Source organism: Onychostruthus taczanowskii, unplaced genomic scaffold (assembly GCF_017590055.1).
Source record: "Onychostruthus taczanowskii isolate IOZ18803 unplaced genomic scaffold, ASM1759005v1 scaffold166, whole genome shotgun sequence".
NCBI lineage: Eukaryota > Metazoa > Chordata > Aves > Passeriformes > Passeridae > Onychostruthus > Onychostruthus taczanowskii.
The window spans coordinates 222,705-250,326 of record NW_024498862.1 but is presented as its reverse complement, the minus strand read 5'-3'; the positions used below and the strand labels follow the sequence as shown (position 1 = coordinate 250,326).

General features: G+C 44.3%; 1 protein-coding gene across 3 annotated transcripts in view; it reads left to right on the top strand.

Moving 5' to 3' along the window:
• Positions 1 to 23,128, top strand: part of FAM120A (family with sequence similarity 120A) — a 48,461-nt gene extending 25,333 nt beyond the window's left edge. For 2 of the 3 annotated variants that reach the window (XM_041399614.1, XM_041399613.1), the window contains exons 9-18: positions 155 to 379; positions 2,676 to 2,850; positions 8,464 to 8,713; positions 9,430 to 9,544; positions 11,066 to 11,275; positions 12,122 to 12,305; positions 13,167 to 13,304; positions 14,729 to 14,870; positions 18,621 to 18,717; positions 21,222 to 23,128. In XM_041399614.1, coding sequence (XP_041255548.1) covers positions 155 to 379; positions 2,676 to 2,850; positions 8,464 to 8,713; positions 9,430 to 9,544; positions 11,066 to 11,275; positions 12,122 to 12,305; positions 13,167 to 13,304; positions 14,729 to 14,870; positions 18,621 to 18,717; positions 21,222 to 21,533 — 1,848 coding nt within the window. In that variant the 3' untranslated portion in view covers positions 21,534 to 23,128. The remainder of the gene's footprint in view (positions 1 to 154; positions 380 to 2,675; positions 2,851 to 8,463; positions 8,714 to 9,429; positions 9,545 to 11,065; positions 11,276 to 12,121; positions 12,306 to 13,166; positions 13,305 to 14,728; positions 14,871 to 18,620; positions 18,718 to 21,221) is intronic. The other variant, XM_041399615.1, reaches the window with a different exon arrangement.
• The last annotated feature ends 4,494 nt before the right edge of the window (positions 23,129 to 27,622 follow it).

Here is a 27,622-nt window from a genome sequence, read left to right as displayed (position 1 = left end):
CCAGCTTTGGATAATGTATTCTACACACTGCAACAGTGTGATGTGAAGATGTACTATTTTCATTAGGGGTGAGGGAGGAAGTTTGCTGTTGGTTGATGTCCTGGTATGTTTCTGGTTACATCCAAAACATTTTATTTTGTATGTTCTGTTACAGGCAGAAGGTTCCTCTAGTGCTTCTTCAGGAAGTCAGGCAGCTGATGTCAAAGGGAATCAAACCAGTAATCCACAAATCCCATGCCTGTTGTCCATGCCCACCAGAAACCACATGGATATTACCACCCCTCCATTACCTCCGGTAGCACCTGAAGTATTACGAGTGGCAGAGCACAGGCACAAGAAGGGGTTAATGTATCCCTACATCTTTCATGTCCTAACTAAGGTATGACATTTTAAAATGAGGTACTGTGAGAGAAGGATTCTTTGAAGATAATTGCCCTGGCATTTCTGGCTAGAGTATCAGATTTTTACGTCCTTTTTAATGCTCTAACTTCTGGTCACTTTTTAGTCTCTTGAACCAGTTTCCCCCGTGTTTCCTAACCACTGATGTGGCACATTGTTCCAGTAAATATGAGATGGCTATAAATAGAAGTGTTTATTTACAAAATTTATTCTTTTTTCCCAGCTATTTGCAGTTGTTTGTGTATATCTCTATGCATAGGTGTATATGTCTGTGTGCATGTGTTCATGCAGAGTCCATTTCCAATTAAAAATTCCTCCATGTGTGCTTTGGTGTCTGTGCCAAGTCTTCTCTATTTTCAGTGTTCAAAAGTACTGAGATTGTTTTCTCTCCCAATCTGATCCCTCCCATTACTAATAGCTGGCCCTGAGAGAAACACAAGAGCTCTAAGAAATCCCTTTTGTACCAGCAGCTAGAAAAATGGCACTGTCCCCATGGTTGTTAACTTTTATTCACCTTAAAAATCCTCTTCAGGACAATAGGGACCGCAGGCAGAAATCCATGAAACGAAAAGTTACTGCATTGGGGTTGAGGTTTGGATTTCCTATTTCCCATTTGTTTGTTTAGTACCACAGCTCATGTTGCTCTTGTGTTCTTACACTTTTTTGTCAAAGACAAGTTAAGAAGAATCAAAAGATATGTGATGACCATTGATGCCAGTTCTATTTCACATTTTGCATAACCAAATATTCTTAGCATGTTTAAATGCTACTTGATGTTTAATCACAGAATCATTTGGGTTAAAGATCTTCAAGATCATTGTGTACAGCTGTTAACCCAGCACTGCCAAGGGCACCACTGAACCATGCCTCCATGTGGCACATCTGTGTGGCTTTTAAATCCCTTCATGGATGGGGACTCCATCATGCTACCTAAAGCCACTTCCTTTGTTCTGTCCTATGTTCCCTGGAAGCAGAGCCTGACCACCTCTGGCTCCACTCTCCTGTCAGGGAGTTGTGCAGAGCGAGAAGGTCCCTCCTGAGCCTCCTTTTCTCCCAGCTGAGCCCCTTTCCCAGCTCCATTCCCTTCTCTAGACACACTCCAGCCCCTCAAGATCTTTCTTGTTGTGAGGGGCTCAAAACTGACCCCAGAATGTCCAACACAGGGAATGGGCACTGCCCTGGTCCTTCTTACCCACCTGGGCTCCTGTTCAGCCACCGCCACCAGCACCCCCAGGGCCTTTCCTGCCGGCCCTTTCCAGCCCCTCTGGCTCAGCCTGGAGCTGGAGGGGGTCTCTGTGACCCTAGTGCAGAACTCTTGAACCCTGTGGTGGAATTATGGAGATTCTTTAGAAATGGGCACATGTTCCAGGTTATGTTGCTGTTATTGAGAGAGACCTTTGAGACATAACCTTACACTAAAGGTAGTGTTGTCCAGGTTAAACCTGACAATATCCTAATGTAACCACTTCAAGGTGCCACCTTCAGAATTCATTACTGGGATAGTTTATATAGGGTTTTTTTTAAGAGAAAGTAGCACAATGGAGTGTTTTCTTGTCAGTGTTAAAAATTAAGGTTGATTTTTGGGGGCAGTGCAGTCAGTCACTTTCCAATAATATCTTAACATGTTTGGACGTGCAGTTATAGAAAACAGTGTTGCTATTTTGAGAGAAAATGTTGGAAGGTTCTTTCATGCTTTTTTTCTTAAAAGGTATAAAATGCTAAATTTTTACATACATGTAAAAACCTAGCCTTATAGTAATAAGTAAACCTAGCCTTATTGTAGTAATTCCCAGTTAGGTGATTTTTGTCCAGGTGTGCTCATGCATTGTTTGTTACAGTGAGTCCCCGATACCGTTTCAAATCCTGCAGCAAAAAGTCAGACTGGTGTTTTTAGACAGCATGAGTATTTTATAAAATAACCGCCTGAAAACTAGATCAGCTTCAAATGTGCTTTGGCTGTCTAAAAGCACTTTGCTCTATTTCCATGTGTACTGTTTTTCCAAGTGCCTGTATTAAAAGATCAATATTTAGTTAATCCTCACATGTCTAGACAAATATGTGTGTGATGGAGAAGGTAAAGAAGAAAGCTACAGAACCTGGAGGAAATGAAGCAGGCCAGGCTAATTCTTCCCTGAGCTGAGGTCCACTTTACTACTGAACCACATTTGTCTTGACTCGCTGACGTGTGTTGGGGTTGGATTGGGTTGCCGTGCGTACGTGAATGCTTCTTGTTCACTGTAACATGTCATATTTCTCTGCTTTCTTTCATGCCAAAGGGTGAAATCAAAATCGCCGTTTCTATAGAAGATGAAGCCAACAAAGACTTGCCTCCTGCTGCTCTTCTGTATAGGCCAGTGCGTCAGTATGTTTACGGAGTCCTGTTTAGTTTGGCAGAAAGCAGAAAGAAAACTGAAAGGCTTGCTTTTAGAAAGAACAGACTTCCACCAGAATGTACGTACTGCAGAACCCGTGCTTTATTCCTCTTCCCTTTGCTGTGGTTTCAGAGCCACTTGTACCATGATGTGAATGGAAATTGTTGCTAAGATCCCATCAGGGTAGCTGAAGCCAGAGGAATTTCAGGCCTATTGAGTGCTGTGGATAAGAGGAAAAGATGGTGTTAACTTGAAATTTTATTTCCTGCCGTAGTTTAAGAGCTATAAATGTTGCTGTTTCTAAGCAAGCTCTGAGACTTGGTTTTGAAAATCTGCTTTAAGCTACTGCCAGACCTGCAGTGGGTGATGTCAGCTTGTGATGTCATTTCTGTGCATGGCAGAACTGGATTTTAGGGAACTTCTGTTTTCTGCACACACATACAAATCTTCCTGCTTTGTTCAAAAATGAGAGGTGCACAGGTTAACTTGCCCTGGCTTCCCAAATGTGTCCCTGAAGGTACCTCAGGGAAATTTGCAGGTATCATGTGTCCTTCAGGTATTGGCATATAAAAACCGAGTTTAAACCCCACAGAAATCAGGGTGTAATGTAACCAAAGGTAGACCTGGGTGAGGGCAGACTAAACTTTTGCAAACAGCCTTGTCAGAAGATCCTTTGACTTGTTTGGAGATACGGATGTTAATCTTCTCATTAATCTGAAAGTTGTCTTTTTAAGTCTTCTGTTTCCAGGAATTACTGTCATTTCAGTCCTCGTTCTAGAGTGTTTTTGTTATAATGAATGCATTCAAGGATTGCTTTGCAGTAGCAGCTTATAACGGTTACAAGAATGCTGAAGCATTCAGTGCATGGCAGCAACACAAGTATTTAAGTGTAGGAGTCTGCTGTCACTATGGTAAATTTAAGAATCAGATATGCAAAATGTATGATATCATCGTTCACAGGCTTCATGTGTAAAAGGATAAAAATAAGTATCAGTTGTAAACTTTGTATTCATTCCCTTTGCTCTTTCCATTTGTGATTCTGAATGTTTTTGTACGTTTGTAGTGAAGATGATAATCTCCCAATGATGTTTGAAAAGCTGTTTAGCTTTGCCAGTTACTTTGTGGAAATCAGTATTGACCCTGCTGGAATAATACCTCAGCACACCTACTCACAAACTTCTTACTTCTTAAAACTCACACAACATTGTGATATTTTGGGTTACAAGGTCATTTCAGGATTTAAAAATTATTTTATTTGCAGTCATCATTTATGCTTATGAGAATTCTGTCCTGAAAAGCGTACTACAGCTGTTTTTTGGTGAAGTGGCTGAGTGCTGGAGGTCTGCTTTGGGTTAATCTCATAAACCTAGAATGTTCTTTGTAGGATACTGGGGAAGCCTGTATAATCTCTATTTTCTCTTCATTTATCCTGCTTTGCAGAGTTTACCTCTGGAGGATAAGCACACTGCTGCTGACTTGGTTTAGTTACGAGAGCTCTGGCAAATCATGCTGCAGGACGCATTCAGCTACTGACCTACTTCTAGCTTAGGACTCACCAAGCTCTTAAAAAAGCAGAAGCCAATTTGAACATGTGCCCAAAAGTTCCTTGCTTCGCTGCAAAGCTGGCAGTGCTGGTAAAGATGGATTTGGGCTGCTGTGCAAGTGTGGGGTATGAAAGGGCTCTGGTGCAGGAAGACCTTTATTTTGGTTGGCTCTCTTACAAGGCTTGGGCAGTCTGTGCAATACATAGGGAGAGAACAGTGTCTGAAGCACTGATTAGCCTTCTCTAACTTTTCTGAGCACCCAGGCTAGAATGAACTGGTGATGCTCATTCTCCTCCAGTGTCTAAATTATTCTGCCGCTCTCAAGAATGGGTATGTTATGAAATGCAGTAATGAAGACAATGAAGAGAAAATCTAGGAATTAAGATATGTTAAGAGAATCAAGAAATTAGTTTCTGAAGAAATGTAAATGATCCTTAAGATTTATGTAGAGAGGTAATGAATATTAATATCTAAAATCCTGTCATCTTTGTTGTACAAACCAAACACCGGCAACTTAATAATAGTGCCTGAATAATTGGCAAGGGTATTGTACGTGAGGGTTATGGGAAGCTGGAAAAAATGCATAATAAACTGACACATCAGCATTACTACTAATTATATAGACGGCAAGATAATGGATCTATCATGAAATGGATGGCTTCTTGTCTTTTAAATCATTGTTTTTTGTATGAAGTTTAAAAGCCAATAAGAAACAACAAAAGCAGGAATCGGTGGGGTTCTTCAGTGATCAGTGTCTGCTAAATGATGCCTTTGCTGTGCATGGCCTCATCTCTGCTCTCAGAGGACAGGAGATGCTGGGTCACAGGGTGCCCAATTGTGTTTGGCTGCCAAGGGCACGGTGCTGGCTGTGCTGCCCTTCCCTCTCAGGGGGTGGAAACCAAGGGGTGTCCCTTGCTCTGCTTGTCAAGCCCTGAACCAGGTTATTTCCGTGTCCTGATAAATACATGTGTGTAGTGAAACCATCTGCTCTTTCTGCTCGGTGGCAAAAGACACACTTGCACAAGCTGTCAGAGCTCCTGGTTGGATCCCAAGGTTTGTTACTTTAAGCCAGCCACCTTGTGACGTGCTGTTCCCAGTGCGGATGTACTCAGCCGGCACTGGCTCTGCCAAGAGGAAAGCCATGTCTCTTGAGCAGTAGCCCTCGTGCAAAATCAAGTGTGCTGAGCTCAAGCTGTGCTGTCAGGAAGAATTGTAAGGTTAAAAATCACAGTTAATGAATAAGACCAGAACCACTGGAGCTGTGCTTGGCAGCCAGAGCTCTGCTGGAGTGCTGTGGCTGGTGCCTTCAGAGTCTGTAATGGCACTCAGGTGTTTATTAAGCAGGTTACTGTTGTGCAGGTTGATGGTGACCCTCTTTGCTTGGATTAACCTTAGCATGTCACGAGGGCCCTTTTGAAAGTAGAGGTCCATAGATTGTATGGTGCCTCAGGCCTCAGTGAGTCTTCAAACATGCTGTTGAGCAGTAGGATGAAGTTTGGTATGGAAACAGTATAATATGCACCATGGTAATGGGGCTGAACATGCTGATCCTAGCTGTAGTCTATGTAGTTTTCAGGGTAGACACTGCTCATTTCTCAGCAGAAGTTGCCATACGTGATTCTGTCAGCTGAGGATGCAGTGAGCTTGGCAGCAGTCTCAGTGGAGATTTTTCAAAGGTTTAAGAAAAGTTATGGATTTTGGATATGGATATATGGATATGGATATTATGTGGATATGGACAAGTTTCATCTGTTTCATCTGGATTAATCTCTTAGGTTAAATGCTAATTTTGGGTGGATAGTGCTAGCGTTGCTTGTTAATGGATTCAGCTGCCATTCCTCATCACCATCTCTCAGAGAGGAAACTCTGTTCCAGCCCACTAGATTGACCTTCGTGTTAAACCTTTCCACAAGAAGCATGGTTACCTGCACCCAGCTGTGGGTCCTCAGCACAGGGCATGGATCTGCAGGAGCAAGTCCAGAGAAGGCTGTGAAGATGTTCTGAGGGCTGGAACACTTCTGCTGTGGAGACACTGGGAGGACTCTTTAGCCTGGAGAAGACAAGGCTCTAGAGAGAATTAGAGCCCTTTCCAGTATCTAAAGGGACTCCAAGAGAGCTGCAGATGGACTTTGGACAAGGGCCTGGAGTGGCAGGACAAGGAATTTCCTAATTCCTGAGGGCAATTATGAAATATTGGGAAGAAATTCTTCCTTGTGAGAGTGGTGAGGCCTCAGCACAGGTGGTCCTGCTGCAGTGGGGGATGGAACAAGGTGGGCTTTAAGGTCTGTTCCCACTCCAGCCATTCTAGGGGTCTTGTATATTATTATTGTTTAGCACAATGTAGAAGGCAGTGTGCATCTGTAGTGTAACCTTTGTAGCATGTGGCTGAAGAACAGGCTGAGGTATTCTTCCTTTGTGTCACAGGGCCGTGGAAGTTCTCATCCACAGATTAAAAACTTTGAATTGTACTTGAATGTTGAAACATAAGGTAGAAAACATAGACATAAAACATTCCCTTCTTATAAGTGTAAGAAGTGTGTTCAGTGTAAGTGAAAGAAGCATTTGGAAAACACTGGTGGTGTGTACAGCTTTGCTTCTGGTATCTAAAGCTTAAATTAATACTTTTATTTGTATTTGCTGTTCCGGGCCTAAGCAAGCAGAGGAACACAGAGAGATGAGCTGATTACTAGGGCAGGATAGCTCTGCTGGCTGTTGGAGCCCATCTTTAGAGTGTGGTGGTGTATAAAACCTGGAAGCAACCAAAATAGAACATGATTTTATAGTGAGGTGACCAACTAAATATATCGGAGTGCTTATTTGCATTGCTGCATGTGGTCTTTGTAAAACTGCCCTGAGCTCTGTGAAGAGTAACTGTAATGCTAGGCTGGGTTTATTCCTGAAAAGCAGGAGAGCTCTTTGGGGTGTTCTGGAGCTTTTCTCTGTAATCCTGACCATCACCTCTGCTGTGGTTTGCATGCCCCTGACTATAGAATCACACATTAGGTTGCTGCCCATTGCTTTGTAGCCATCAAGCCTGTGCTGGCACCAGTGGGATCTATTCCCTAGGTTGTATCCAGTGGATTTCCAGCAGAAAGAGCTGGTCTGGCCTCCCTCAGGAATCTCCCCGGGCTGTAACCTGAACCTGCACTAACGAGTTCCTTGAACCTTTCCACACTGCATAACTGGCTCAGAATTAAAAGGGTGGAGGCACACTGTGAGCTGTGTCAGGCTCAGGGTTGCTCCAAGGCCAAAGGTGTTGTGTCTCAGCCTTGACTTGAACTTGTGTTCTGTTCTGGTTGTCTTCACATAGAAGAATGGAGATGATTTAGCAGCAATGTAGAGTGAACTGTCTTTGTGCTGATGTGGATGAGAGGGAGATTAGGCACAAAACCACTAACCTCTTCATAGAAAGCAGTGCATTAAATGGGAAGGCTTAATATAAAGTAACGTTTTGTAAAATTTTTAGAGAACTCCACACTTGCCTATATTTGAGATCTCATTCCATTGTGGTAGCTGAAAGGCTACAGACAAGTATAATAATACCAGGTTTAAATATGATTCAAATAAAATCACTAGTATCATATTATTCTTGAAAGACCACCTCTGGAATAGGTTTCTGATCATACACAAGTATTATCAAATATGACAGTATGATCACACACAGATATAACACAGATATTTAAGGGGCAAATTGCACTTTTAAGTAAAAATCACAGAATTATTTAGATTGGAAGAGACCTTAAACACCGTCCATTTCCAATCCTCCACCATGGGCAGGAACACCTTCCAGCAGACCAGATTTCTTCAAGCCCTCTCCACCCTGGCATTGAACACTTCCAGGGGAAATCATGTTGTTTGTTTTAGAAAAATACGTGTCTTTCCTCTGTCTTGTATATTCATTTGAAAATAATAGCATTACATTCCTAATATATGCATGTCTGTATGCATGTAATTTGTAAGTGATCACAATTAAAAGATATTTCATGCAGGGTGTGAATTACCTGTTTATCAGTGTAAATCCAATACGCTGTTGCAGTCTCAAAGTGATGCTTCTTGAATCAGAATCTCTTGCATGTGAAATTTGAAATAAATGCTTGAATATAAAATCTAAGTCAGGCTGATTTCTTTCTGCTGTTGCCATTCTGCAGTTTCACCGGTGATAATTAAGGAATGGGCTGCTTACAAAGGCAAATCTCCTCAAACCCCTGAGCTGGTGGAAGCCCTCGCCTTCAGGGAGTGGACCTGCCCAAACCTGAAGAAACTGTGGCTGGGCAAAGCCGTGGAAGACAAGAACCGGCGGATGAGGGCGTTCCTGGCCTGTATGCGATCAGACACACCAGCAATGCTCAACCCAACTAATGTGCCCACTCATCTTATGGTGCTCTGCTGTGTGCTGAGGTTAGTGTCACCTCCAGGGGCATCAGAACCAAGGAAAGGTTTTACTCTGGATTTCTAGATGGTGTTAATTCATATTTGCAGCCTCACTGGGAGAGGGGGTTTGGTTGCAGAAAAGCATGTGTGTAGTTATTTTTCAGTCTCTAAAGGATTGGTGGGAAGACAAAATGATCTTGTGTTGCAAAGATGTTGTATCATTTGAATTAGTTTTACCTTAGTGTACTCAAGACTTCAGCTTAGTGGAAAAAACAGCTTTTGGGGCCTCGGAGGGTTCTGTAGGTGAAATTGCCCAACAAAAGCTTCCAGATTTCCAAAGAAAAAGTCACAGGTTCCAAAATCTTGAACTGGTTAATTTTCACATTGAAAATTGACAGAGGAATTGGGAGATGCTTACATTTGGGGTAGTTGTTTAAGACAACTAGCTTATAATTCTTTCAGAATCCAAGGGTAGCATCTTAAACATGGTAAAATTTAAACCATTTTTGAGAATGATAAATGTAAATTTGTCTTTGGTTCTATTGAACTTCATCTTGCCTTTTGAGCACTAAAACACTGTTTCTCCTTATAGGCTACTTGGTATGAAAAAAAAGTGGTATCTTAAAGCTTCTCTTTTCACTGGCACAGCATGTTTCTCTCCTCTCACACATCCTGTATCTAGCTGGGTGATTTCTGACTTCGCCATTAACAAGGCACTGACTGAGGCCATGCTTCCCTCACAGGTATATGGTACAGTGGCCAGGGGTGCGCATTCTGCGTCGCCAGGAACTTGATGCTTTCCTTGCCCAAGCATTGTCTCCAAAGCTCTATGAACCTGACCAGCTTCAGGAGCTCAAGGTAATTCTTAACTAGGACTGACATAATTTAAGAGATTTGTTTCCAGCTGATCCGGGAATTAACTGTAGTGGCTGATCTATATGTGCCTCACTAAAAGCCTATACTTTCAAAAATACTAGTCATAGTGGCTTAAAGCGTTGCAGAGATGGCTACAATGGTCTGCAGTGTCCATTTTTCAAACACAACACAATACATCAAAATCACAGGCTGGGTTGGGTTGGGAGGGACCTTAAAGCTCATCTCATTCCACTCCCTGACATGGGTAGGGACACCTTCCACTATCCCAAGTTGCTCCAAGCCCCATCCAACCTGGCCTGGAACACTTCCAGGGATGTTGAGCTCACAGCCTAAATGACATCTAGAGGTAGAGATTTCGGCAAAGGTATCTATTATAGAGTCATCAAAGTCTCACTTCTCTCATAAGATCTGATGCAAAAAGGAAGAAACTCCGTTGTGAAAATCACTGTTCTTAGAGACCTAAGAAAGGAATTCCCAGAGAAAATATTCTTTCCATTCCAACACAAAACAAAAGGCCACTGATAGCAGATAATATTTTGGTTTAATAGTAATTTTTTTTTATTTTTCAATCATACATGAAGTAATGTTGCTTAGCTGGAAGATGCAGTAGTTCCCTCAGGGTTGTTACTGTCTTCACAGGAAGCAGCTAGTGAAGTCAGACATAAAGAGCAGCTGAATTTTATTGAACCCAGCCATGTATCTGCGAAATGAGCGAGAGAGTCTTTGGGCTCTTAAAGGTTGCTTATGTATAAGGAAGGTTGTAACGGAGTTTAATTTTAAAATTTAATACCAAGGTCTTGAAAATGTTCCCAAGCAAGGGCTGATATTTTGAGAAGTATTTCAGAGAACACCAGTAGTGATATTTTCTTATGCCAGAGCTAAAAATACACTTGCTGCAAGCAAATCCATTTTGCTTGGACCACTACCTATATTCACTGTTTAATTCTACCTTAGTGTCCCTATCCTACATCCTAAATAAAGCTGTTGTATATATGCACACTACTTTGTTATTAACAGATGTGTTCTAAAAGCAAAATCTTGAATCAAAGTAATAGAAAATCCATTATAAAGGAGTTGAGAAAGAAATGTGTTACATGGGAAGAAAAATGGAATTTTGCGTTGAACTCATTCCTGAGATGTTCCGCCACACATCTCAGAAGCACTTCATTATTTGGAATAAAATTGTTAATGAAGTTTTCTAGTGCTAATTTCCTGTAAGTGTCTTTAGAAATAGTTTCCTGCACTTTGTGTTGAGAAAGTAGGTGTTTTTGTTTATCTCTGGTGTACAGAGCAGGTGGATGGGACAGCAGCTTTTCTGAAGATGGCAGCTCTGCATGCACAAGTGTGAGGTTCTGCTGCATACTTCTGCTCAAACCTCTGAAAGTCTGGATGACGTTTTAAAATCCCTCTGTTTGCAAGAGTTTTGTAAAGAATGTAACTGTTGGAATGACTTTGAATTACATCTCATTGCGATGTTACTGTATTTACTCTGGTTTTACACAGATTGAGAATCTGGATCCCCGTGGAATCCAGCTGTCTGCTCTCTTTATGAGTGGTGTGGACATGGCTCTTTTTGCCAACGACGCCTGCGGACAGCCGATTCCATGGGAGCACTGCTGTCCCTGGATGTATTTTGATGGGAAATTATTCCAGACCAAGCTCATCAAAGCAAGCCGGGAGAAAGTTCCGCTCATCGACCTCTGTGATGGTCAGGTGTGTAGTTGTGCAGGGTGATGGAGTGCCCCGTGTGTCCACAGGGGTTCCATGGCATGGGTTGTCATTCACCACGTGTCACCTCCGCTTTTGAAGGCAAATATGAGGGGAATGGCTAATTGGGTGGGTTTTGCTGTTTAGTTCCTTATTTCTTGATGAGTAGGATGGCATTTGGGTAGATTTGGAAGAAGAGGCATCAAGTTGAATTTGTTTTTCTGTCTCTGAAAACGGAAACACTGATATGAGGAATGGCCAAGTTGGAAACTCTGCTCATTTATTCAAGTCCCGCCTTTTTGGGTCAGACTGTCCAAATGACTAAGCTGCACTGGGTTTGTAGTGAAAGAAAATTGGTGTTTTCTAACTGATTTGACAGACTGTGACGTCATTCTTGGGGTCCTCAGCTCAAAATCTTTTCACGTTTCTTACAGTCATCTTAAAATATGAATCAAGGCCTTTTTTGTGTTAACCAAATCATGCAAAGTTAATATCCATCTGTAAAACCAGGAAACTGATAAAACAGTTTACTGAATAACCCAAACTTTTTTGTTTTTAACTTTTAAAAGATATGAAATTGTATCCCTTCTTTTTTTGTGACTTGAGGGAAGCTGCTCCTAAGGTTGCTCCTGATGGTGGCTGTGGTCCCTTCTCAGGGTTATAACCCTCCAGGCATGTTTCAGCTTGTATGCACAGACTCTGGTTTGGTTTGCAGTCCAGGTTAAGGATGATGATTCTGTCTCTACTTCTCCATTATTTTGGGTTTTCCTTTGAATTTGTTGTGTAAATGTAGCTTTATACAATTGAAATGAGAATTTTAATGTCCCTCTGTAACCTTCTCTTTATTCCTAGGCTGAGCAGGCAGCCAAGGTTGAAAAGATGCGTCAGAGCATCCTAGAAGGATTAAATTTCTCCAGGCAGAACCATCCTCTCCCTTTCCCACCTCCACCTGCCATGCCTTTTTATCCAGCTTCTATGTATCCTCGACACTTTGGGCCAGTCCCACCACCTCAGGGCAGGGGGAGAGGCTTTGCTGGTAAGTGATGGGACAACAGTGCCACACATTACCTTACCTTGCACATTCCCAAAACTACCAACTCTGATCAATTTCATATGGAAAATACAGAAAAGCAAGTGGTCAGCTTGTGTTGGCATGTGCCAGTCACTGTATTTTGGGGATGCTTTTATTAGCTCAGTGGTATGGAATGTACTGTATTGCTGAGTATTTTCATCAGGATTTTAGTAACTGTGCCTGATCAAAATTTTTTTACTGTTATTGTAGAACTAGAAAAAAGAGGAATGGATTGACACCGGGTGGTATGAAAAGCTTTGATTTGCACAGTAAATTGGTTCAAAACATTTATAAATTACCAGACACAGTTTAACTGTCAGGGCTGAAGACAACCTTTCCCCCTCCCCACTCCTCTGTGTTTTGCTGCAGTCACATAACCATTGGCACCCTCAAGTCTAAATAGTGACTAACCATTCCAGGCTGTTCCTAGAATTGCTCCCTTCCTTGAAATCTCTTCGAACCAAGGCCCAGAGGTGTATAGATACCGGCCACAGGCATTTCAGGGGTGCCATGACTGTAGCTACCAATGCTCACTGCCAAAAAATTGTTACAAGCCTTTACAATGCCATAGAAGTTGGGATCCCATTCCAAGCCCCAAGGCCTGCCCTTTGGATCGGAGGCTCCCTGCTGGCTGAGACAGCAGGACACCTTTGGCCAGGGCTCCCTCAGCGGTGCTGCAGCATCGCCTACAGCCCTCAGGAGCACGGCCCTCCTGTCTGGCTCTGGAAGGGTGGAAGGAGGCAGCAACGTCTCTGCTGTGGCCTTCCCGGTTGCTGGGCCCCCTCACAGCTTTTCCCCTGTCTTTCTTTACCCTGGGTCTAACAGGAGTCTATGGCTTCGGAGGCCCTTATGGGGAAACAGTAGCCACAGGCACTTACCGGGCCTTCCGGGTGGCAGCAGCGGCAGGACACTCCGGAGCCTTCTCTGGCAATGACAGCAACAGGACTAGCAAGTTTCAGGGCGGTAATTATACCCAAACCCCTTTTCTTAGAGCTTCTGGCAACGGCTTCTTCCACTGTACGGGTTGGTCTGAGGCTTTCCTACTGACTCCTTGTCTCCTTAACTGTCTCAGCTTCCCTCTCTAGAGCCTGCCCGGCTGCTGTCCGCTCTGCTCCCGTCCCTGCCGCAAGCCCCCAGCGCCAGCCCTCCTTGTGCCAGAAACCTCCTCCAAACACAGGAGAGCCCAAAACCCAGCAGGCAGCCTGTCTCATGTGCTGCCACTGGAAAAGAGGGCATCTGTAACCCACTGGCCTCTCTATTAACAGGGATTTTCCAAAATCTGGGGACAGTTGAGCTTTTTGCAAAGACCCAGCGTAGAAATGACTGACTTTGGTATTACTGCTGAGCCCTTCTTTGCTGGCGTCAGTGCTGGTGTGGACACAGGAGTGGGATTTACTTCCCTACCTGTGTGCAGATTGCTCACTTCCTGTGTGATGTGAGATTATGGAAACCTGTTGAGGGTAAATTTTTCCCACATATTTAGCTGTTCTTTCTGGCCTCTGAGCTTTTATCCTAAGAGCAAACATACCTCTAGAGCTTCATGTGTGGATAACTCTGGCCCTGCAAACCATCTGCATTTGGAGCTGAAGGACTTGCACAGGGAAGTAGGAACCTTCTGGATGTAATCAGTAGCGTAGTTCCCAGCCTGTAACATTTGGAGACTAATTGTGGCTGCGTAAATGCTGTGGTTTGTAACCCTTTTGGTGCTGATGGTCTTACGAGTAACATCTTGCTCAGTTCACATACCTGGATTTCTTGAAATACATGTTATGCCTCAGAGCTGATTTAGTATAAAGACATGAGCAACTTGAGCAGAAGCTGTAGTTGCATCTTAGACAACTGTAACTTTAGCTGCCTTCTATGAAGGGAAATGATAAACACACCTTTTAAACCAGATCTGTTTGATTGCTACATTTTTATAGCAACTTAGTGTTAGTGCAGCTTATCCAGCCTAGTAAGTTCTTTATTGCCAGTATAATCTGTGTGATCTGTGCTGATACTTGCTGTTGGCTAAAAAGTGCTTTGAAACCTGCAAGAATTCCTTCTTCTTCAAGAATGCAGGAAAAAAACAATCTTCAGCCAGCTTGTAAAATTCCCCTGGTTTCTTGAGGCCTATCTCAAGTATATTTTTAATTACTGAAACTGAAGCATTCATGTCAGATAATTTTTCTTTTCAGAACTCATATCTATTTTTAAAAAGGGGTGGGGGGAAACAGGCTCATGGAGTTCTAACACTTGTAGAATACTGCAAAATGAGCAATAATCTCACAGTATCCCTAGAGAAAATGGGTTATGTGGTGAAATCTGGGCAAACCAGCTTTCCATTCATTTGTAACTTTACTGTGATGATTGTGAAGATCAAAGTTTGGTTTTGCTTTTATGTGCAGGAGTCCAACCTATTCCTTCTCAGGGAGGGAAACTTGAAATTGCCGGCACTGTAGTCGGCCATTGGGCTGGAAGCAGACGTGGACGAGGGGGGAGAGGGCCATTTCCTCTGCAGGTGGTGTCCGTGGGAGGACCAGCCAGAGGGTAAGTGCCAGCCTGGGAACGTGCTTCTCACGTGGGATTTAATGACTGGGGAAGCAAGGAAAACAGAAGTTGGAAGCAATAGAGATTGCATATGACACACTTTAGGACACATAGGGTCAATTATACCCACTGAATATTCAAGAATAACATTGGCATTCCTTTTAAGATGCTTTTCGCAGTTATTTGTGTAGGTATAAGCATTTTTATGTGCAAATAAAATTCATACTCAAATATACTGAAATATACATAGATACATATACACACACAGATGTTGCTTTTGCATGGGGAGGTGACTTCGGGACTTGTCCATAAAATTGGTAGATACATTACATTAAATGCCTTTCTGTTTTGTGGAAGGACATTTATTAAGAAGCATGACAACAGTTTTAGTAACTACATTATGTAATCCTGTGAAGCAGAAAACACCTGAAGGACATTTCTGAGTTTAATAGCTCTTGTTACAGTCATCATGGAAGTGTGCTTAAAAGCACACTTTTTAAATTTCTTCAGCTCTTCCCCTTCATTTCACTACAGCTGAAGTTAGAGGTGCACAACATGTCTGAAAACCAAGTACTTTATTACAAAAATACCTAGTTTATTACTTTTAAGATGGTATTTTTTTCCGTAGGCTTGCTGGTTCTGTGCCTTACAGAACTCTCTTTATCTTTCATTAAGGTTGTGTTTATGACAGGAGACAATCCTGAAGTACTATGTATTGTGTCTGTCTGTGTTAGGAGTGGAGTAAAGCTGATGGATTTATTGCCACCTTGAGCTAAGGAGCAGCAATGTAAAAGACTGCACTGCATGAATTTCATCTATCTGTTAATTTACTCCAGTGTGCACTATGAAGCTTCATGCTAGAGTCAGCTAGAGCTGTTGGAATGCCTGTTGTGTTGGGCTGAGTGAAGGTTAATCTGAAGCCCTGGGAGAATGGGATCTACTGTGGGGCCAGGGAGAGGCAAGAGCAGTGGGTACAAATGTGAACAGGTTCAGTGGCTGCAGAGCTGACCCTTTGAGGGGACCCCATTTAGCTAGGACTGCCCAGTTCTCAATAATGAGATCCAGCTGCCAAAACAGAAGCATTGAGTGTTGTTTTAGGTTTTTCAGACAACTGTCAGGCACCTCTGGGTGTGGGGTGGGTGTTTGGAACCCTGTGCCGATCCGGAGCAGCATCTGGAGAGAGTGTGAGTGAGCAAAGGTGGGGAGGCATGAGGTTTGCTTGGATACCAGGGGACAAAATAGCCTTTTTTCACTATTGAAATGAGGTTCTTGGATGATCATCAGTTCTGTTTTTCCTGAGGATACATGAACAGAAGCTGGTTGCTCCTCCCAGTGATCTGCACTCTGTGGGGTGGTGCTGCTGGTGATGGCTGGTGTCCTCCCAAAGCCAGGGTCTGTGGGCAGCCTGGGGCTCAGAGCTCAGTTACATCCATACAGGACAGCAGTTCCTCCATCTCCTGAAGAGGGAAATACCTGAATTCACACAGAACATCGGTAGCCGGGAACTGAGAACCCTCCTTATTTGGGAAGTGATCACTGAAAGGGTGTTGCTGCTCCTGCCAGAACCTTTATGACAGAGAAATATGATTTTTCAGTAGTAGGTTTCAATTTGAGATAAAATGCCTGAAGTTTCTTTTTGTTGGAGGTACTGTCTTAAGGCAGTAAGGTTTGGTGCAGGTTGTCACCCCAAAGAGACAGGAAAACTGTCAGTGCCAGATCTTCCTGTCTCCATCAGATCAGCACTGATAGGGCATTGGTCACATGTAGAGTTACTGGAATAGGCCAGAGGGAAAATGTCTGCAGGCAGCTTACCTGTTTGTTGGGTCAGTTGATACTAAAGTAGAACCAATGGGAAAACATGCTCATGTTAAGGGTTCTGCCTAAAGACAGAATCACAGAACTATGGAATATTATGAGTTAGAAAGGAGCCAAAAAGATCATGGAGTCCAACCCTTGGTCCTGCACAGACACCCCAACAATCCCACCCTGGGCATCCCTGGCAGCGCTGTCCAAAGGCTCCTGGAGCTCTGGCAGCCTCGGGGCTGTGCCCATTCCTTGGGCAGCCTGGGCAGTGCCAGCACCCTCTGGGGGAAGAACCTTTCCCTGATCTCAAGGAAAGTGTTTTAACAACAGATTCATGTTGGCAGAGGTTATTTCCTACCAAAGGTCAGAACTAGGAAACAGCACAGCAGGTTGTCTTAGTTCATGGCCCAGTTTCACACACTTGTATTCCATTTTTTGTCTCTTTCAGCAGAGGGGATTGGGTCAGGCTTGTTCACCCCATTGCCTCATGTCTCTGCAATGCTGAGCTCAGATGTTGTTCTTGTTGTGTAAAATTACAACACCAGCTGCTTTGTATTAGCCTCAATCCATCAGTGTATTTAGTGTGATTTTCTGAGGGGGAAAAGTTTTTCTGCACTCCTTGAAGGACACGCTTTGACGTTGTAAAAAGACAGCCAGTGGGGTTGGCAAGGAGGGAACACAGTGAGAGGGACTCACATGCAAACCACAGCTTCCTTCTCTGTTGTTGCTTCTTCTCTTCCCAGAATATTTCTTACTGCCCAGTGTGGGAATTCACAGCATATGAGAGGAGACTGGGGGCACAGTGCTGTTCCCCTGGGCAGTTCATTCAGCTCAGGGACCTGAGCAGCACCCAGCCAGCCCCAGGTGTCACACTAGCACCTCCCAGTATCGGGCAGCACATCCAGAGCAAATATAGGGCATTCCCAGGCTTCTAGAGCAATCCAGTATCTCTAGTTGAGAAAACAAGGTATTTTTAGGAGAACAGTGTTCTTGACATAATGATTGGGAAATTCAGTTTCTGCAGCTGATGGAGTTAAAGCAGTTGTACCTGAATCCTGGAATTGCTGTGGTTGGAAAAGACCTCTAAAATCAAGTCCAGCTGTCAACCCAGTACCCACCACCATGCTCACCCCTAAACCGTATCCCCAAGTGCCACATCCTTGTGTTTTGTGAACAGTTCCAAAATGATGTCTCCAGCACTGCCCTGGGCAGCCTGTACCAGGGCTTGACAACCCTTTCTGTGAACAAATTTTTCCAAATATATCTAATCTAAACCACCTACCCTGGCACAACTTGAGACCAAGGTGAGAAAGTTTGGTTTCATCTAGTGTAATCTGTACTGAATCACACCAAAAACCACTGCCTAATATGTCTAAGTTGGGAGTCTCCATTGGAAAGCATCCCAGCTTATCAAATGCCACATGCCGGATAAACGTGAAACTCCTTTATTCCCTCACTTTCTTAGACAATTTTGTACCTACACAACTTTTTAATTCTGCCTCACTTTCTTTTATCAGCCTCGTGTCTCATGTGTTCACACTGGGAACTGTTATTTAATGGGGGAAATGGCTTTCTATGTGGTTCAAATTGCTGTTTTTGTAAGGTGAAAGTATTTTGAGCTCTGGTTTTAAAGTGCCATGAGGATAATTTGACACTTGGAAAATGTTTGTGCAAACTTGAAAATATCATTTATTGTTCCTTTTGAAGGGAAATCTAGAAAGAGACATTTTATTGCTCTGTACCTGAAAGGTTGGTTGGGTTTGATACAATTGCGAGCACCAGAACCCTGCAATTCAGAATTAGGTATCTTTCTTCTTTCAAGATGTGTTGATGATAGGCAATTGACAGTAAAGCTAGGGAAATAATAGTCTGGCAAAACTAAATGTAAAGCAGTTGTAAACAAAACTGATCAGTGTTTTATTTTCTCCCCTTGCTCCACCTTTGCAGGCGACCTAGAGGAGTTATCTCCACTCCGGTGATAAGAACTTTTGGAAGAGGTGGAAGGTACTATGGGCGAGGTTATAAAAGCCAGGGAGCAATTCAGGTAATGAAGCCATGTGCCTGACTGCAGCACGCTCTGTGATGGGCTGGGCTGGGCTGGACTCCAGACCAGCACCACTTTAACAGCTACAAGTGTTTCTGGCGACCCGTGGAAACTGTGAGCCGCACAGCGGTGACAGGACAGGCTGGTGTCACAGCTCACTTAAAGCAAACTTTGCTTCTAAAGACAGATGTGGAAGAATGTATTTTGACATGAATCCAGTGCCTACGCAGCTCTAACCAGCCATGGGAGTAGAAGAAAATTTAGAAAATGGGAGAAATACAAAGCTGAAACAAATTAGCTGTTCTGTTCCTGCCCCCACTCTTCCCCAATTTCTTTTTTGGGACCACGGTCCAGCCTCATGAAGGAAAGTTTGTAGCAGTGAAGGATCTTTGCTGCTGCCATGCTTCAGATCTAACAGGTCACTCTAAACTTCTTGGGAATAGCAGAGCAGCCTTTCCCCCTGAGCATGCAGGTTCCTTTCTGGTGACACCCTGCAAAGCATCCATGGATCATGACTTCTGTCTGTTCCATGGATCCTTCAAATATAGCTGAGGCACACTGCTGATCTGTATGAGATGTCAGTTGCTTTCAGAGTTCTGTTTTGCTCCCTTTTCTATGGTTCTGGCTGCTATGCAATTTGGATGAATGAGTAGTAAATAGTTGGAAAAACTTCCACAATAAATACGTCATATGGACATGCCGTTTGTCAGAGAGACCTGAGAGTAGGGGGGTGTTTTCAGGTGTCAGACAGAAAAGAATGTTCTCCAGTAGATAACGAAGGAACTATTAACTTCCAGTAAAAACTTACTGTTTTACAGGTATAAAAATTCAAATATTTCTCTTCTTTGTTAAATTGCTGTGTACGCAGACTATATGTCTACAAATGTACCTGTGGATCTGAAACTTTACATTTTAAGTAGAAGAGAAACCACTGTGTTAATAATAGAGCATCTAATTTCTGAGTACCTTAAGCTTTGAAATAAAGGAAATCCTGAAAACGAGCTCCCAAATACTCCAGGCTTACTACAGGTGTACATATGGGAGTATAGATCAGGTAATAGCTGCAGGAGTCTTGACAAGTGCCATCAAGGTTGGGTATTTGCATTTTTATTAATGATGTGTAATTTGAATGGTAATACTTGTGATCACAAGGACCTGTGTGTAAAATTGTGCCTGGAGAAGATAAGTGGCATTTTCTATGGACCTGAGCTCCTTGCATTTTGTGGTCATCAAGGCCATATAGGATGTTTCTTGTACAGGAAGATAAAAAAGATGATTGAAAATGCACATGGCAGGGAGAACTTGGGTGTGCAAAGTTCCCACACAGTGAGTGGACTGTGAGGGCCAGGTGAGGCTGGGAGGTGCCAGTGGCCCCTCTGCCTCATTGAGGCACTGCCTGTGCAGGGCCAGGCTCAACCCAAGGCACTTCCTCCCCTCAGCTTGGGAATCTGACCAAAACAAGCTCTTGGATTTATCCAGCACACCAGACTGTTCTGTTTTGTCAAAAGATGAAAATTTTCACTCTTGTTCTGGAAAGAAACTAAAGCATGTCTTGAAAGCTGAATGTCTGTTAAGGATGTCTGTAAAGAGGCACAATGACAATGATGAGTGTACCTTGTGCAGTCCCATACCTGTGCAATGGGACTGAGAATTGTGATTATCTGGATAATGAGAATGCTAGAGAGCAGCAGTTCTGACTCACCTGCAAAGTCCTTCTGTAAAATCCTTTAGCAGCTTACTGCAGGTGTTCTAGTAGGTAACAGTGGAGGTTTTTGTACTGCAGAGCTGCTTGCTGCTGTTTGAGGTGTCCCTTTCTTAAGCCATTTCTTAGCACTTGACTTTGTGAACAGTGTGACAGACCAGTGTGCTGCTTCTTAGCAGTCTAACCTGCTTATTTTGGTTTGTTTAAAGCCTATTATGTTTCTGGAACACTAAGATCAATTATAAATACTTAAAAACTAATTGTATGCTGCATCAGTCTGGTTTTTATGGCTATACTCAGTCTTGTACAGTTTTACTATATGCTTTTTTATGAAAGCCTTTCCTAACCTTGGAAGCATATAGCTTGGTGCAGGGAATAGTGCATGGTGCTTCTGCACTCCTCCAGGCACTGGCTGGAAACAGTCGCGTTTGTATTTGAGTAACACAGAATCCTGCCACTGAATCACAGCACGCGTGAACCAAGGAGCAAAGTGCAGCTGTACACTGATTCTCAGTTTTGCTGTTTCGGACATTTATGTAGCTCTGATGTCGTGAAAGGAGGGCAACAGCAAAGTTAAAACTAAAGCATTGCCCCAGGGGCATCAGAAGGCTCTGGGGAACACCGAAAATCCTCTCAGTGTATTTTGTGAGCCACTTCTTTCAGCAATGCCGAATATTTGGTGTTCACTCATGACCCTGTGCCCTGCATGCTGCCTGTTGTAGTGTCCTTATATCAGACTGTACATTTATATACATTTTTAGCACTGGTTCTTCAGTAATTCTCTTCTTTTTTTAACAACTAGGGCAAACCTCCTTACGCTGCTTCAGCAGAAGAAGTAGCCAAAGAACTTAAGTCAAAATCCGAGGAATCTAAATCCTCACTTGTGTCTTCAGATGGATCCCTGGCTGAAAATGGAGTTGTGACTGAGGAAAAACCAGCTTCCCAGATGAATGGGAATACAGGAGACATCAGGGCTTCCAATCAGTCTGAAAGTGCCTTGAGTAATGACTCTAAAATGTGCAATACGAATCCTCACTTAAATGCACTAAATGCAGACAGTGTTTGCCATAAAGATGATGCTCTTGAGGCCACTGTCTTAAAAAAAGAAGAGTAAACTTATTTTTTATAGAGGGTGAAGGATGTTGGGAAGGGTCAGGATTAGGAATATCTGGAAAGAAAGAGAGCCTACAGTTACGTACATTTTTTCCTTTCCGTAAGAGAAAAATGAGGACTTTGGAAATTCGGATCCCTCTTTGATGTCAGAGATTTAAACAACACATTTTTTTAGTTTTAACCAGTTGTAGTCAAAATGCTACAATAAAACAAAAAAAAAAAAAAAAAGAATGAAGAGCATTTGACTCCCGCACTTAAAATGAAGTATACATAAAGTTTAAACTGGTTATGACAAAAGCTTGTAGTTTTGTTTTTTGAAATATAAAGAAAACAAATTTTGGCAGTCTTTAAGTATATATAGCTTAAAACTATAATTTTTAGTACTTGGCACCATATGTATGCCATTATATTTGATTTTGCATTACTGTGTCACAATAAAGCTTTCTTTAAGGCTTTGATTTCATGATTATGGGGGGAAAAAGGCACAACCACAGTTTTTTCTTTCTGAAATCTCATCACCGTTGCCGTGGTTCTTTTGTGTTAAAAATGTGCAAACTCTCGAAACTACCAATTCTCAGTAACACTGCAGTTCTGCTGAGTTCAATAGACATCATACATACGTTACGAGCGAGTTAAACGGAGATAAACTTGAAATCATAGAAGATGCAAACGACCTTTCAAAACAAACACAATGTGTTAGGAAACTTTTTGTGACTAATACCATGCATCCGTGATCAATGAACTATGTGGTTTTGAATCAGACGTAGACCATTAGTACTACTATTTGAGCTAAACTTCTGCATGGTTCATGATTTTTAAAGTGTGTAGTTAATATTATGCATGTTATTGTCCTCTTTCTTCCATTCTTACAAGTACTGTGCCCATTTGCAAAACAAAAAAAGCTAATAATCAGTAATAGTCCTATAAAAGATGTTAACTATGTTTAGTCATTGACTGATCTTGCTCTAACCTTAAAATTTTGTGATTATTGACCTCTGTTGCATTTATTCTAAAACTTTAAAAAAAAATTATCTAGCCGTTTTGAATATCAACGTTACCCTGGTGTACTCATTGCTGTATGCATTATTGTTCTCTGTTGCTGTTTTATGCCTTCATATTAGCAAATATGAAATTCTGTGAAAAACAAAAAAAAAAACGCTTTGATCTTCAAAAAAAAAAAGTACCCCCCTTCTGTAGCAGGAAACAAATGGCTTGTTCTTGAGAACTTTCCCATCAAGAATTTAGTATAAGCAAATATACCTGTATCATTTTGATGTTTTTGTTAGTGTTTCCAAACTTAATGTACTTCAAAATCAGAATCATTTCTTTATATTCGTTTTCATATAATTCTCCTGATGCTCTTCATCACACATTAGTGATCAGAAATGAGGTGTAATTCCCCATTCCCTGCCCGCCAGAGCTAAGTAGGTATCTTAATGTAAGTTGAAGGGAGTTCTGCCCCAACTCATGGATTGTGCAAGAATGAACTACTGTTGGGTTTGGCTGGTTGTAGATGGATTGTGGTGTGGTGTCTTTGAAGGCTATTGAATGCAACTTACAGTGCTTAATAAAAATCTTTATTCTTTTAGTATAAAATACTGTATGCCTTTTTTGTCAAGTATTTTTTTAATTAACATGTAAATAAAAGTTTTTCCTATGCCCAAGTCAAGTGGTTGAGTTGCCAGGGTCTGTGGTGTCCTCCTAAAAGGCAGAGGAGGGAAGCATGGCCTTTGGTTGTGGCTGCCCTATTTCTGGCAGTGCCCAAGGCCAGGTTGGACAGGGCTTGGAGCAGCCTGGGACAGTGGAAGGTGTCCCTGCCATGGCAGGGGTGGCACTGGATGGGCTTTAAGGGCACTTCTAATCCAAACCAGTCTGTGATTCTGTGATTCACTCACTGCTGGGGGACACCACAGCTGGTTGGAGTCATGCTCCGGCTTTGCTCATGTGTGCAGCTCCTTTAGATGTCACCTTTAAATGTCAGATGGTTGAAGAGATGCAAATAAGCCAGAAATAATGGGGCAGTTGTTTAAAGAAAAAGAACTGCAGGTGCTCACAGAGGCTGATGGGGGTGGGCAGTGAGAGAGTGGTGGGCAATGTCTCTACAGAGCTGGGAACCAATGAGTGTTACACAAGGTCCAACTGACAGAACACGAGGATCTGCAGATTTACACCTTGGTGTAAACTGGGGAGCTTTCTCCCCTGCCATGGCTGCTTGCTGCATTAGCTTCAGCCCGGCCCCCGGGAGCAGTAGGCACTGCTCCCTCTGCCCTGCCCCGAAGCACAGCTGTGTTTTCCACAAGGGACAGCAATCAGTCTCTCCTTTCCGAGTCAGATCCCCCTGCAGCAGCTGGAGGGGTCACGTTCCTGCCCTCCCTGCTCCGTGCAGTGACTCGCCCCATGCCAGCACTCTGTTCTGACAGCATTCCCACTTCCCGCTTCTCCTGCAGCTGCAGGGCACCCCTTGTCCCACTGCCCAGCAGATTTCCTTTTTGAGCCCAAACTGGGAGCTGGCATGGAATAAGCAGCACCAGCAAACCCAAGATGCATGGGAGTGGTCCCGTGTGGCAGTGCCAATCCGCAGTGTGGCTGCACTGGAGAGCCCAGTGATGTTCTGTGAGCCCGCGCCCCTCGGGACGAGCACAGCGCTGCCTGCCTGCTGTCCCGAGCAGCTGCCTGCAGGACAGATGCATTTAGCACTGGCACAGTCCTCTCAGAGAGCTAAACTGACTCCAGAACTGGTGATCCTATGGAATGACTGGCTACTGCCTGGACTTGCTCCTGAAGAACATCTTTGACACCTGAATTTATGAATAGAATAGAATAGAATAGAATAGAATAGAATAGAATAGAATAGAATAGAATATGGGATATTTCAGTTGAAAGTGATCCACAAGGATCACTGAGTCGAACTGCATGATCCCTTCAAGGCTGACTAAAAATTTAAGCTCGTTATTAAGGACATTATCCAAATGTCCCTTGAACACTGACAGCTTGGGGCACCGACCCGCTCTCCAGGACCCTGATCCAGGGTCTGACCTTCTTGGTAAGGAAAGCCCGACCACTGTCTCATTGAGATAGTGTGATAGCATCTCATTGCGGTATCATGATATAGTGTGACCACTGTCTCATTAGCCAGCTTCAACACAAGAGTAGAACTGGGAGAATCCACTCCTTGGGCGGGACGTGGGGCCACTGTCCGTTCTGTGCCATCAGCGACAGCATCGGGGCTCCTCCCGTACTGTCTGCGCTAACGAGCAGCGATGCTCGGCGTGTGCCGCGGCCGCTCCCCGGCAGTGCGCGCTGCACCCCGGCCTTCCCCGGCTCCCCGCCAGGGCAGGGCTGGGCAGCGGCAGCGGGGAAGGTTTCGGCTCGGGGGTCTCCTAGGGCAGCGTCCCGGCCCAGTTTTGTTCTCGGCTCCCGCCTGCGAGGCAGTGTCCGGGCAGCGGGGAGGGCAGCGGGGCGGCCGCGGGCAGGAAGGCCTCGCCAGCGCCACCGCCAGCGCCAGCGCCATCTCCGCTCCGCCCCTTCCTGCCCGGGGCCGGCCGGGAGAGCCGCTGCCGCTCGGGGGGTTGCCGGTCCGTGCTAGCGATGCCGGAGGGGTGGGTTTCAGGGGGCTGCGAGAAGCCCTGCCCGCGGCTGGGACCGTTCTCCTTGTCAGTGAGCAGCTCTGGTGGCTGTCGGGCAGACCCCCAGTGCCTGGTGCAGCCAGGAATGGGGAATGGGGAATGGGGAATGGGGAATGGGGCGTGCAGCCATCGTTCCTGCGCTGGGACGAGACGAGCATGAGGCCGTGGCACGTCTCCCAGTGCTGCCAGTGCCCAGGAGCACCGTTCTCCAGCCCCGCAGTTACCCAGCCCCGCGGCAGATGGCTGAACCGGCGGTGGGAGTCTGTGTGATCCTTTAGATCGCACCCAAAGCCTGTAAAGAGAATCCAGCCCGGAGTCTGTGTGATCCTTTAGATCGCACCCAAAGCCTGTAAAGAGAATCCAGCCCGGAGGCTGTGTGATCCTTTAGATCGCACCCAAAGCCTCTAAAGTGAATCCAGCCCGGTCGCACTGACCCGCCGAGTACAGGCAGGTCCCACACATTGGACAGAGATGGGATGAAGTGGGACAGTGTAGGATCCCAGAAGATAAGGGGCTAATAATGTGTGTGTCTCAAGCACTGATAGCTGGAATAGCTGTGGAGCCATCCAAGGATTGTTGGTAATAACACCCCATTGGAAAAGAACAAGATGTGGCTGGAGAAGGGGTGATGCAGAGGGAGGGCAGCACTTTTCCTGGGACAAACGTCCTTGTTCCAGCCTCTGGAGATTAGCACAACACAGTCCAGTGCAAGCACAGGAATGAGGCTGAGGAATGAGCATCGGCTGTAGGAGGTGGTCAAAACCACCCATGTCCCTCGAAGCCCTCTGACCCATTTCCAGAAAGATCTGAAAGAATGGACTGCATGGGATGGGATGGGATGGGATGGGATGGGATGGGATGGGATGGGAGCAGAGGGCTCATCTAACAGTGATTCATTCCTCTGTTATCTTACTCCAGTTTCTGGTTCTTAACAGCTCTCAGAAAATAGAAAAGGTTCTAAACACTTGGAAAATCTCTTTTACCTGGGAAATTCCTGGGTGCTTTGAATTTGGGAAAAATGAATGTTCTGATGCCTCAGGAAGTGTCCTGATCCCTAGCAAGAGACGAAATAAGTGGGGATCAGTCTGAGGCAGCAATGGGCTTGTGTGTATCCCTCTTCTGTGGAGTTTTGGGCTAGAGAATACTCATTGCCCTGCACAGCAACACTGTGAGGGTCACTGCCCTCTGTTTGGACCTGTGCTGCTTTTTTTCAATCGGTTTAAAAATACATTTTAGAACTCACTTCAAGGTTTCAAACAGTGAACTATGTGATCAAATGGTGTTTTACTGAGGCACTTGGGCACAGCTCCACAGCTCACCCTCCCAAGGGCAGCCAGCCACCTTCTGGATTGAAATGCTCATTAAGAGCTCAGGACAGTGGGACAACCACACCCATAAATTTCTTAATTCACTAATTCCTGTTAAAATTATGAGTAAGATGCCTGAGCTTCCAGAAGAGACCTTCTGCATTTCCATGCAGTGTCAGCTCCAGCATCCTCCAGCACAATTACAGATGGCCCAACTGTCTATGACACTTGGCAGTATCCATAAAAACATGGACACTGTAAAAACGAGTAAAACCACAGACACACAACTCTGCTGCTAGATATGGCATCACCTGAGGGCCAGCAATGGACAATGGAGAGCTGGACATGATTCCAGCCCCTAGGAGCACCTGGCTGCACTCAGGCATGGCCCTGCTGGCCTCTGTAGGGAGCACCAAACCCCCAGGGCTTTCAGAGGGTTATCTCACCCACTGCAGCAGCTGGGACACTGGAATTCAGGTGGTGCCTTGGAAATAAAGCTGTTTGCATAGAGATGCTCATGGGACTAAGGAAAGGGGTTGAGGAAAATTCTTCACAGCTGTTATGGGCTGGGTGAGCAAAGCCCATAAACAACTGGGAGGGGGAACATGGGCACAGAAAGTGGTGTGGAGGAGCTGCTTCAGGGAATAGTTATTTTGTTTGGAAAAGGCCTCCAAGATCATGGATCCACCCTCTGCTTCCATGCTCTGTAACATGACAACACTGGTTTCAGGAAGGGAGGGAGGCCCTTCAGGTTGCAGCTGCCGGTGTGTAGGGTGTGCAGAGGCACAAAACCCATCCTGTACCAAAGGACATCCCAGTGACTAGAGGCTCATTTAAACCTGAGCTGAGTGATGCTGGGAGATGGCCTTGGCATCGAGGAGCAGTGTAAATGTGTGTGAAGCTCTGTGATGGCTCTCAAGCTGTTCTGCCCCATCCTGCTGTACTCCCAGGACTTGATCTTCTACCTTCTGGCTGAAGCTCTGAACCATTAAAGCCTTGACCAATAGATTTAAACTTAAAGATGCTGGTTTTAGGGGGCAGGTTCTTACATGGTGCATTGTGATGAAGGAAACAGGTCCCTTGTTACACTTTGAGACACTCAAAAGCACCAAGTGACAGTTTAGGACGCACGCCTGGGGCCTCCCACTGTGTCACTG